Source organism: Pseudorasbora parva, chromosome 3 (genome assembly GCF_024679245.1).
Source record: "Pseudorasbora parva isolate DD20220531a chromosome 3, ASM2467924v1, whole genome shotgun sequence".
NCBI classification, from domain to species: domain Eukaryota; kingdom Metazoa; phylum Chordata; class Actinopteri; order Cypriniformes; family Gobionidae; genus Pseudorasbora; species Pseudorasbora parva.
The window spans coordinates 23700733-23713893 of NC_090174.1; the positions used below are offsets into that span (position 1 = coordinate 23700733).

Below are 13161 nucleotides of genomic sequence, written 5' to 3' on the forward strand. Positions count from 1 at the left end.
GAACTTGGGTTTGACGTCAGCATTGTTTTATTCCGTATTATTTTCCTCATCTCACTGAGGTCTTTTTTTAATATGCATTTGTATTTTAAATGCATCTGTATTTATTCTAAATCATGTATGTGGATTTATATTGGCTGCTCCAATTTATTTATAAAGGTCAAATTATGGGACTGATCTCGACAGAACAAGGGAATATTCCTGTTTTGGACCTCCAGACAAATGCATGCTAGTTGACTTATTTTTAATTCATAATTATATAATTTTATTTTTAGAAAATAATTCACAAAGTTCACAAACTATATAGGCTAGCCGGAAAAAAAGTATTTGGACAATTATGCCAAATTAAAAAAGTTTAAACTGTCTTTATATTATAAAGCGAATGTTGTTTCATATTTATTTATTTAATTTAGTACAAAGTGCAATGTTCTGTATTTTAATGATATATAGCACAACCACACAAGCCAACAAGTTTTTTTAAGTGAGGTTAGTGCTGAAAAAAGATCTAGCATCATTTGTTTTCAGATGCCTCTTTCTTTTTTAATTTGTGCTTTTGATATTCAATCATTTTTAAGCGACTTAAATGTTGAAATGCTTCTCAGGACCATTGTATATTCTTCAGCTGTGTGGTATGGAGTCTCACATACTCTGAAATGTTTTTTTTTTTCTTTTCACTTTGACCTCAACAGAGTCTTTTCAGATCCTTTCACAATATTAAAGACGTGGGCATGGTGCAGGTGAAGGTGATCCGAGCGGAGGGGCTGATGGCAGCTGATGTTACAGGTAAGGAGAACCCTCCCACACACACATACAGTGATCCCGACATATGATTTCTCACTCTGTTTTCCGCAGTTACTGATAAAGACTATCATTTCCCTTGGAATGGTCAGCAGGAGGCTGATAATATTGCATTCTACTCTGTGCTAATGGATCGTTGGCTTCTGAGATCACTGTGCCTCTTAAACGTATTTTTTTCCTGTGCGTCTGCTCCGGTTTCCATTAATTCTTACTTTTAATTAGGTCTGCAGTGGACAGGCCTAGTTTCTGGCACTATGAATTATCAAGTTGATTGAAAAAGATTGGAGACGGTACAATCAGTTGATTCGTTTTCAGAGTCGGAGTGAGACATTAACAAACACATTCACCTTGAGTCTAAATGTATTAGATGTGTTATTTTTTTTATTTTATTTTTTTTGCCATTTGTTTTGAGACCGTGACCTCGTTGCGACTGAATCAGCTGCTGCTGTAGCTTTGCTTAAAGTAATACACTCCCATTCAAAAGTTTAAGGGTTTGTATTTTTTTAAAGAAATTAATTCTTTATTTTACAGTGATGCGTTCAATTAATTAAAAGTCATAATTTAACTATATATTTATTTTTCAAACAAATGCTGTTCTTTTGAACTGTCTAATTAATCAAATAATCCTGAAAAACATATATTGCAGTTTCCACAAAAATATTAATCAGCTTAACCGTCTTAATGTTTTCAACATTAATAATAATAATAAGAAATGTTTCTTGAGCCGAAAATCAGCATATTAGAATGATTTCTGAAGGATCGTGTGACACTAAAGATTGGATTAATACAGCTTTGCCATCACAGGAATAAATTACATTTTAAAATATATTAAAATAGAAAGCTTTTATTTTACATTGTAATAATATTTCACAAAATTAATCTCTAGTTCACATAAAAATAAAACACAATCATTTATGCACCTTTATGTTGCTCCAAACCCACAGGACTTATTGAATTCTTTCTTTAAAGATGTATTATGTCATTTCTGCACCACTTGTGTCACCAAACAGAATTGCAAAAATAATGGTTGTACTCAAAAACTCTGGAACATCTACCACTGGCCAAACCTAAAAATGGCTGGAAGTATTTTAACATTTAAAGCTATTTGTTTAGTTTTTAAAGTTTTGCATGCAATGTCAGTCCTGAGTTTGATTTGACACTTGTGTGGGAAATTAAGCTGAGAATTGCAGAACAAGAATATTAATCAAGGCCGCACAATCGCTTGCAGACGAGGTGCGAGGCGGCTGAAATAAACAGGAGTGAGAAAGAGAGAAAAGACGGAGGGAGAGAGTGAGAGACGGGGAGAATTAGAGGCAGAGACTTAGAGGTCATTAGCACCGTCACTCTTAAGGTGGAGCATCTCGCGAGGTTCCTCTGCGCTAAGCGCTTTGCGTTCGCTGTCTCTCTAATCGCCTAATCGACGCCTTTAATTAAGACATGCTCAATGGCAGACCACCCCCCTCCCCTCTCACACCCTTCAGCCTCCCCCTTCCCGCACAGTTCTGCAATCACCTCTTTCCTCGCTCCTCTCCGGGAGTCCGGCCCACTACGCTGACCTCGTAGCGCGGTCTGGCGTTCCCTGGGGAACCGCGGCCTCCTCATGAGCTCTGATTTCACACTCTTCTCCCGCCACAAAGCGCCGGCGCACAAAGCTTTTCTAAGAGCCCCGGCTCGCTCACGGACTCACCGTCTCAATCGGCCCTGGCACCGAGGTGTCAGCCAACAAGGTTACGGGCCACGAAACAGTGCCTCCTCTAATAGAGAGCTCACTGGAGACAGGGAGAGTCCGGGAAAAGTGGAAGGGAAGGAGAGTGGACATAAAAGATAATGTGGGTGAGAAGGAAAGAAAAGAGAGGGAAATCTTAGTTCTCTTTCTTGCATCACAGAGTGTGTTTTTTTTGTCTCACCCCTCCTTTCGGTCTGTTTTTCATTGTAATTAATTGAGGCTTTTATCTGGAGTGCCTCCACTCCAGGCCAGCAGGATAAATGGTGACAGTGTGTAAAACCAACAGTATTTAGGGACAGGAGACTGCTTTACTTCTGAATAGACCCACTCAATACTTAACATAGATCACTTCAGATGCAGACATTGCTCTGCCGGTCAGTAATTTCATTAACAATCAGTTTTCAAACAACAGTAGGAACTGTTCTGCCCTCACTGCCATCAGTGTGTTTGTATATGATAATCCTATGGCTGGTTAAATGCTCCTCTCATGGAGGTACCTCTGCTCAACACTGTTCCTGCATTTCATTTAAAACGCCTTCCAGACCTGAAAAATGTAATTACCGTTTTGTACGTCAGCGTGCCGCATGCTCATCAAATTGCAGCCGGAATGAGGTTGAACTCATCTCGGCGGTCTTTGAGGATTTGCCCAGAATTAACCCACAGATAGCGTCTGCTCGGCCACACCTGGGGAGTCAAAGTTTCATTCAGTGCGAAGCGTGTAATTTGCTCAGACAGCTGCCTCACGAACACGTAGTAGTTTGTCGCCGAGGATGACCGAGTGTCACCGCGAGGATATTGAATAGGGTTGTACACTCCTGTGCCTATCAATATACATTCATTTAAACAGATGCAAATTATTTTTGAATGATGAAAATGCTCACAATTACTGGAAGTCATGGCAAATTAAGCATTTGTGTGCATAAATTGTAAACGAGTGCTAAAGTTGATTGAAAATAGGAGAAAGATTTATTTATTTAATTCTTTGTACAAACATTATATATATATATATATATATATATATATATATATATATATATATATATATATACACAATAATTTATTTAAATATCATTTATCCATATTTTATCTAAACAAATATGCTGTAATTTTTTTTCTAACTGATGCTCTTTAAAAATACAGTATACTATACATATGCACACACTTTTTTCTGTAAACTAAAATTTACTGTCCAAATTGCAGTAGTATATTTATTCAACTAATTTTATTATATGAGACACATAACAGTGTAATCATTACATTTAAATACAATGTTGATTATAAACAAAGGGAAAAAAAAGTTTGAATTAAAAATATATTCAAAGCCGATCGATATACCCCTGAAATTGATATGCTCGGTGACAGCAAGGACTTTCCATTGATCACGCTGACATTTATTTTACTTGTCAACTAAATGTCTTTGCTTCTATTATTCACATGCAGGAAATTGAATTATTTTATATTGCAGTTTTACTTTGCTGCACGATACAAAGCCATTTTAAATTAAAAGTACCATTATGAATGCTTTTTTTTTTTTGCCTCAGCTTTTAAAAATTCTGTTCTGCAACAAACAACAAAAGCGCTCCCAATTGCTTTGTTTGGAGGTTTATTTAATGACTAAAAGTTTAGATCAAAGCTGATATGAAGAGTTTGTTGTTTAAGTTTCGGTTGAGAACAATATCCCTGTAAATTACAAACATTTATTTACATGTGTATATTAATAGTTGATTTCAAAGCATGTAGGACAGTGGATTATATAAATACGTCTCCAGAGTCAGCTTCTTATAATAATGTATTTTGTACATGACTAAAATATTCTATTGTATTTAAAAAAATAAATATAACGATAAAAAGAAAAACAGCCTCTTATTTACAATGCTCTCCGCTTGAAATGTTTTGTACAAATTTCCCACATTCAGACCATTTGTATTTAAGTCATCATCCCCGTCTGTGTGTGTTCACACCAGACATAGATAGAGATGTCCTCACGGTGCTGTAGGGCAGCGCAAAGGCTGAAATGCTTATCTACCTGTGTGCAAACCACTATGCCGGTGTAACAACAGGAAACGACACCAGACTGGGGCAAAATGAATATATCAAATCAGCTCCACTATGATAAGTTGCTGCTAAAGCTTTAGTCTGGGTTAAGACAGCAGTGTGGTTTGATCCGGCCCTTCAGGCTCATTGTCCCATCACCTTTATCAGGTAGTTATTCCCCCCAGCACACCACCCAGTGGATTACACCACGGTAAATACAATGAAACTGATAAAGTTAATGTGTGTGTGTGTCCCTCACAGGCAAGAGTGACCCCTTCTGTGTAGTGGAGCTCAGCAACGATCGGTTACAGACGCATACCGTGTACAAAAACCTCAACCCAGAGTGGAACAAAGTCTTCACATTGTAAGTGTCAAGATTGCCTTTATACATCTGCGAGAGTGCTCGCATTTGCATATAATCAGATATTTATAGTTTACCAATTTATGATGTATTTGTAAGCACACTACATTACTGATAAAAAGTATATAAAATACTGATTATGAATATTCTGAATATATAAAATCTAAATATTTTTAAGTATATGTGATATGATAATTTTATACTAAATAATATTATCTGCAAAAATAATAATACTATATTTTCATAGATGTTAAAATTATATATCATGCGCAATTGTAATCCAAATGAAAAGGGTAGAAAACTTAGAATATCTATGAGAAATATTTTTTACCCATTATATTGAAAAAGCTTAGTTATTAATACTGTATTTGTGAGCTAAAAGGCGAGGACTACAGGATAATGTAGTCAGGATTATTTAATCAAGCTTTGTATTTGGTAGTTGTAAATGTGACATATAAGTAAACTTTGTTCACTTTTGTTTGAGATTACACTCCCTCTTCAAGTATAACCATTGTGCCGTTTGATAATGTGCCATACATAATTTCCTATATTAGTTCGATATCTAGTGGTTGTTCCATTGATGCTTTTTTTTTCATAATCTTTCAATCTTTACGGCTGGAAATTCATTTGTGAATTCCCATGGAAAGCTGGGTAATCTAGCCTCTCCTTGGAGCGCTCATCTCTTAAAGAATAACCTCATTTTCTTTCATTAGACTTCTCCTCTTTAGCCTACTTTTCAAAGATAGCATTTCAAATGGAGAATTGCAGCATCTTTTTTTAACCCCAGCACAATGGAGATTGTCACCAAGGATTTAGATGAATCACATTTTTTGTCATGACTTGAAAGATCTTTTCAGTGTTTAATATTAGTCAATGACTTCTTCACCTACCTCTTTTTTTCTTCAACTAGCAATGTGAAAGACATCCACTCAGTCTTAGAGGTAACTGTCTATGACGAGGACAGAGACAGAAGTGCCGACTTCTTGGGTAAAGTGGCTATACCGTTGCTAAACGTAAGTCCTGAGCTTGCAGACTTTCACTGACAACAATGAATCAATTTGAAATTGGGAAAAAGTACAAAAAAGAAAGATTTTTTTCTTCCTTTTTAATTCTTTGTTAAAAAAAGAGAGGCATGTATCTCACTTTTATTGATTTTAGCAATCATAGAGTAAGGTGTAAAAGTGAAAAACACAGGGGAAATAAAGTTTTCAAAAAATGGAGGAAAAATTTGGCATGTGTCTAACCTTTACTGATTTTGGTAATCATAGAGTGAGATGTAAAAAATCTGTGAGAGCACACAAAAGTTTTTTTAAAAGCAGATTATTTTAGCCCTACTTAATGGCTAAACTTTATTGATTTTAGTAATCATAGAAAAACACAAAGTTTTTTGTGTTAAAAATAGACAATCATTGCATGTTTCTAAACTTTATTGATTTCAGTAATCATTGAGTAAGATGTGCAAGTGAGAAAAACACTCTGAAAAAAGCCTACTAACAAAAACAGAGAAGAAAAGAAAAGATAAGGGGGGACGCAATGTGCTCTCCCAGGCTGATTCCCCAGGATAGTTAATTTGCGGCTGACAGTGGTCGGGCCGTAATGAACAGGTACTTGTCAGAGCCGCCACAGTTGTTTTGGGCTCTCTGTCAGATGCAGCAGCTGGGGTTCAAAGGTCACATGAAGAGTGTATTCAGCTGAGTATTGCTAGACAGACGGCTGTCATGTCCCTCTCCCGCAGATCCAAAATGGAGAACGCAAAGCTTACGCCTTGAAAAGCAAGGAACTGACAGGGCCAACCAAAGGGGTCATCTTTCTCGAAATAGACGTGATTTATAACGTTGTAAGTCCCACTCTCTTTTTCTCGCTTGCTTTTTTCATGCGTTTTTCACTTCTTTATCTGCTCGTTCTCTTCAGCCTCTCCCGGGCTGTCTGTCCCCGTCCTCATTCTCTCTTTTAATTACTGAAGACTCCCCTTTCCTCAGCCTTTTATTTGTGCGTCTGTGTACCGCTGTGTGTGTCCGTCCGCCATTTTAGGCGGGAGTGTGAGAGAGCGTCACATGGCGTGGTGTGGTGTGGAGTGTGTGAAATGGAGGGATGTCTTGATATATGATCGTTAATGACACACCGTGATCACGGTCACATCTTGAACTCGAGGGTGGATCGTTTCATTCAATTAGTTTATTTGTTGCAGGTCAAAGCCGGCATGAGAACTTTGATTCCCATCGAGCAGAAATACATCGAAGAGGAGCCGCGGGTGTCCAAACAGGTAACAAGAACGCTTTAATCGCACCTTTGTTGAAGACATTAATAAAATCCACCCCAACACAAGTCGCAGTCACAGACAGCAGCATCTTTCTCCTCGTCTTGTCCCGCTCTCTAGCTCTTTCTCCTTGTCTCTTCCTTCTCTTCTGGAGGTGCTGAATAGAAATGTCAAGCTGTCAACGCTGGGGGTGCATAAGTAGATTGGCCATCCTTTAGTTTGGACCTCAGTGGTTCTTCTGCTGTGCTTCTTTTTTGTCACCCTGTTCAATGTCTCTCCCCATCCCTGACAAAGAGCTGAATTGTAGGGGTTGTCCCAAATCAGACCTGTCACTGAGACACTGCTTGGGACAAACACACACACACAGACACACTCTATCTGTCACGCAATAAAGCGATGCTGAATGCAAGCTAGAAAAGTGCCCACTCTGCACTTTTCAGTGTGAGTTTGCCCCCCATCTAAACTGTTTTTGAGTGAGATGAGAGGCTGAATGGTGAGGGCAACATATCAAATCTATCTCCACAAGATTTACTTTTACTTCTTGACACCGTCCCCTTCATAACCATTCAGAACATCTCAGACATATTTTATCCTTTAGTAGTTTGATATTATATTTCACCTCACATGTACTCTGATTAGTCCCAAATGACAAACAAAATTGCCTACTTTAAAGGCATGGCCCGAATCCTACACTTCACCACAGTAAATGTGGATAGTTACTATGATCAAAGCCGTAGCATTTTAAAGCCATTATGCGACCAGGAGCGTTTGATCTTCCTGTGAACACAGGAAGCAGCGGCCATTTGCAGTTCAGCCGCACTCAGAATCACGAAAAATACAATTTTATTAGAGGCGTGACAAAAAAATCTATAATTCTTTCATGCTCCTACAAAATTGAAAATAAATATGGTTTGGATTTCTCTTTTTTACTGCATTATTTTGCTCTAGTATCACATTTTTGGCAGTACGCCTTAAAAACACCACTTAAAAGTTATTATTTATAGCTGTCGAAGTCAGTTATTTTAGTGTTTTTAATAACTTTTTTTATTGTAGTGTCTGCATTAATTCATAAATATTGTCTAAAATGATGTTTATGTAAAATGCATGTTGTTTAAACCACAGTTCAAATGTTGGAGGTCAGTAGGATTTTTTTAATTTTTATTTTAATACTTTAACATTCTACAAGGAAAACAGTAAAACAGTAATATTGTGAAATACTATTGCAGTTTAAAATAAATGTTCTATTTTAGTACATTTTAAAATATGTGATGGCAGAGCTTCTACACAGCAAATTACTGAGGGATAAAAACCTGGTGTTGGGCATCTAGTGATAAAATCTGGTGTTAATTTACAAATATTATATGCTTTATCACTTGTTTAGTGTTAAAGCACAGTGTTTCCTTTGGGTGATAAAGCACAGTGTTTCCTTTGGGTGTTAACAATCAACATCTGCGCATGTGCAGAGCATTTTAAATTTCCCCCAGCTCATCCTTCGGTCTCTCCATCTTTATGGATTTCCCTGCACACACAACGGTTACAAGGGCAAGGTATAGTATAGTATTATTATCTTATCAACTTGTGATTTATTAATGAGCTTGTATAATGAGTAGCCGATGTGGATGACTTAACTCTTAGCGTTTTTGTTTTGTTTTTTTACCTCAGTTTAAATTTAGCGCGCTTTTGATCCGCCATTCAGTTTAACATAACTGAATAACCCCCACTAACACACTAAATTCGTTAATGGATATGGAGATTGGAGATTTACGTAAGTGACTTAATTTCGTTGTATTAATTTTGTAATAATGTAGCAGCATTAACATTATGTGTCATTTTTTAACTCACTGGACTTGGATAGTTATTTCTTCTCATTTGGCATAACGTTAAGTATCTTTAGGGCTTTCAACCTTTATAAGACCGTTTATATCTTTCACCCCGTAACTACGAGTTAATTCTGGTGTTTTGAAATGTCATTCAAATGAGAAAGCAGACGTTAATCGAATGAATTAATTGCTCTTAATTTTTTTTTTCTTGTGTGACGCCGGGGCTCGATCCCTGGCCGAGCACCCACGGATAGCACGGTCCATCATTGTCGGCGCTGCGCATACTGATCGGCCTGCAACATTTTGCGAGTGAAATGCTCTGTGTGTTCTAGCAATCTTCTCGTTGTACTTTGATAACATACGCCGACCATTCTGTACAGCGCTCCAAAATGTCGAAAACATCGTAGGACACGCTTTTCTTCATGAACTGCTTCAGTCATATAGAAACTCAAGATCAAGTACGAGTGTGCAATCTCGTGGAATGTATACGCCAAAACTCATTTTGGCGTGCATATGATACGCTGTTTTTTGCGTGCATATGATACGCAATTTATGGCGTATTATACATACGAACCCCCCACCCCACTACCCTAAACCTACCCAAGAGAGCGTGTCATATATACGCCATAAAGTGCGTATCATATGCACGCCGAAATGAGTTTTGGCGTATACATTCCACGACATTGCACACTCATACTATTTGACATTTTTCGTCTTATTTTGTATTAGTTGAGCAGACATGCATTAGTGCCCTTCCATGCGCGATTTTTTCTGTACAACTTAGTTCTAGCCTTTTCTAGTTGTAGTATTGTAAATCTGTAACAGTAGTGCTTATGTTTTGAATATAACATTTTCTTGCTATGTGTTGGTATAAAGATAACCTGAAGTAAAACACAAAGTGACCTGATTATTTTGAGTCTTTTAGTTTGCTTTCTGCTTTGGAGGATTTTTGTTTCATGGAATATTGTTTATTATTGCAGAAGGAAACCACTTAAGGCCACAATCTATGTATGCCCTTGGCATTATTACTCTACAAACCTAAACGATCCTGAAAGGAAGACAGGCTATGTAAGTATCTCTGCTTGTTGATTGAAGATGTTTGAAACTTTATATCTTAGATTTTTTTAATGTGTTTGTTTTAACCAAATGTGTCTCTTTAACAGGAACAATACTATGTGTTTGGATCATTTTGAGGAGCGCTATCAACGCCAAGATCGTGGGATCGATGAATTGGGAAAGCAAGAACTGACAAAATGTAAAAATGCGTACATTGAATGCAATGTAAGTCTCTTTGGATAAAATCATCTGCCAAATGTAAATGTATTAATTTATAAAGGAATAGTATTTTTTATCAGAATGAATTACAAACCAGACAGTTTTTTAACATTAAGGTTGATTTAATATATACAATGTTGAATTTTTGTATTTTCAATTAAAACATTACTTGAGGAATGTTTCTTTGTTTAATCTTGTTTGAAACGCAGTAGAGATTTATCATGGTAAGATGTTATAGCATTGGAGTATAACAAGAAATTGTTTTATTCAATTGTATGTGTGACTACAATGGCTTTACTGTAGCGAATCCCGGCGAAAGCAAGAACTGACAAAAATGTTTTTTTTTTATTTATTAAAAATGGTATTGAATGCAGTGTAAGTCGCATTGGATAAAAGTGTCTGCCAAATACATAAATGTAATGGAATTGATATATTACAATTTCAATAAATATTCAAATAAATTTGTAGTCACTTGATTTTTGGGGGGAAAAAATAAAATAATATATATAAATTGTTTTAAATTTCATTCACAGTGCCATTTTAGTATTTAAGTATTTACATTAAATAAACATTAAATACACTGGGTGTGTGAGATTAATCACCATAAAGTGTTAAATGTACACTTATGAGTAATACATTTCTCAACACCTTGAGTGACTAAAAAGAAACACTAACACAGTGTTTGTATAACGAACACTTTCGTCAGTGTTGTTTTAACACTAGCAAAGACGGACCTGTATGTTCACCCGGAAAGTGATAATTTTAACACCCGTGGTGATAAATCTCCCAACATGTTTTTTGCTGTGTATTACTCCACTTCACACGATCCTTCAGAAATCATTTTAATATGCCGATTTGGTGCTAAAGAACCATTTTTTTTGTTAAAAAAAGTTTTGCTGCTTAATGTTGTGGTGGAAACTGTGATTCTTTCATTATGCTTTGATAAATAGAAAGTTCAAATAAACAGCCTTCATTTGAAATAAAAAAAGCTTTATAACATTATACATGTCTTTACTGTCACTTTTGATCAGTTTCATAAATCCTTACTAAATATTTTTTTCCTCCAAAACATTTGAACAGCAGGTATAATGCATAATGGAAATGTCGGTAACACTTTATTTTAAGGTTCAGTTATTACCTATTAACTGGTTGCTTATTAGCATGTATATTACTAGTTTATTAGTACTTATAAAGCACATATTAATGCCTTATTCTGCATGACCTTATTCTACATCCCTTAATCCTACCCAATACCTAAACTTAAATGCTACAAAAACTACCTTACTAACTATTAATAAGCAGTAAATTAGGAGTTTATTGAGGCAAAAGTCGTAGTTAATAGTGAATATGTGTTCCCTATACTAAAGTGTAACCGAAATGTCCTTATTTTTAAAATGATTTTTGGTTTAGTCATATTCTCATTGTGATTGTGAAATGTTGTCTGTTGTTCTGACACTCAGCTGCTGCTGCAGAACTTCAACAGAGTGAGGCGCTGTATCATGTTCCTGATCAATGCTGGCTTCTTTATCAACAGCTGCTTTGAGTGGGAGTCTCCTCAGAGGAGCATCTGTGCCTTTCTGGTAAGGACCAGTATGTATTCAACCACACCAACAGTCACATACAGCGGCTCCAGAATGTGTTTGGACACATTTATGTTTGGCCATGATTTAATTTCATGAATATAGTGTATTGAATATCAGTGCCCAGTTGCATAAACTTAGTCACTATGCTAAGAGTAAGAGCAATTTGACCAACTAAAAAAATCAGTCAAAAGGTAATCAGTCTTGCTTTTCTGAATCAAATTAGACCAATCTACCTTTTTATGTAAGAGTTTTAAAAAAAGTTAGCGCCAATCTTTTTATAACTTTTAAGACTAGTCTAGGCAATTTATGGGTAACACTTTATTTTAGGGTTCAATTCTCACTATTAACAAGTTGCTTATATATATATATTGCTAGGATTTTGGCTGTTTATTAGTACTTATAAAGCACATATTAATACCTTATTCTGCATGACTTTATTCAACATCCCTTAATCCTACCCAATACCTAAACGCTACAAAAACTACCTTACTAACTAGTAATAAGCAGTAAATTAGGAGTTTATTGAGGCAAAAGTCATAGTTAATAGTGAATATGTGTTCCCCATACTAGTGTTACCAGTTTATTCAACCTGCCCCAGGCATTGAATATGTATTGGATAACAAAATACCAGAGTGGAATCTAATTAATGTCACTTTTCTGAGGCATTTTTGCAACCAATTCATCCCAAGGTCATTTTTAGTGAATGTTTGAAGTAAGTTCTCCTCGGTTCACATGGATCCGAGAGTAACCAGAAGTGTAGTTCATTAAATTAACTATGAACATGTTCCATTAACGTTTGACAACCACAAAGAGTTCAGATACATTTATCCTCATTTTAAACTATATCTATTGTTTTATCATTTGAAACCTAAAAAAAAAATATTTTGGGTGAATTTTCTTTTTTCTTCAAATGTGTATTTCTTCTTAAAAAAAAAATCTTAAAAATGATGGCCACATTGTTTGATTTATTTTTATTTCTAATGCAGTGATTTTCCAACATTTTAAGTGTATCTTAAGTGCCCAAATACTTTAACATGATAAAATAGTGTGACAGGTTCTGTGGTGATCGATTAGTTCATGTGCACACATTTCTCTTCTGTCGTTTTAAAAAAGTTAGAGAATTTTGCTCAATTTGTCCTTGACATTCTCCAGAACTCCACTCAGTTCTCCAGTAATGCAACGGCGTCTCGGGTGAAATCGTCTGAATACACGACAGTCTCTGTCATAGCGTGGCACACCTTCAGATTGTAATTGGACAGTTGAACCTTCATGAAAAGGACACCCTTTCTGAGTGGGCCGTGTGACTAAAT

General features: G+C 36.1%; 1 protein-coding gene across 6 annotated transcripts in view; it reads left to right on the forward strand.

Annotated features, from left to right (window-relative positions):
• mctp1a (multiple C2 domains, transmembrane 1a) overlaps positions 1-13161 on the forward strand; it is a 259323-nt gene that overhangs the window by 185444 nt on the left and 60718 nt on the right. For all 6 annotated transcript variants that reach the window (XM_067438205.1, XM_067438204.1, XM_067438207.1 and 3 more), the window contains 6 exons: positions 687-780; positions 4817-4919; positions 5827-5929; positions 6652-6753; positions 7105-7179; positions 11729-11848. In XM_067438205.1, coding sequence (XP_067294306.1) covers positions 687-780; positions 4817-4919; positions 5827-5929; positions 6652-6753; positions 7105-7179; positions 11729-11848 — 597 coding nt within the window. The remainder of the gene's footprint in view (positions 1-686; positions 781-4816; positions 4920-5826; positions 5930-6651; positions 6754-7104; positions 7180-11728; positions 11849-13161) is intronic.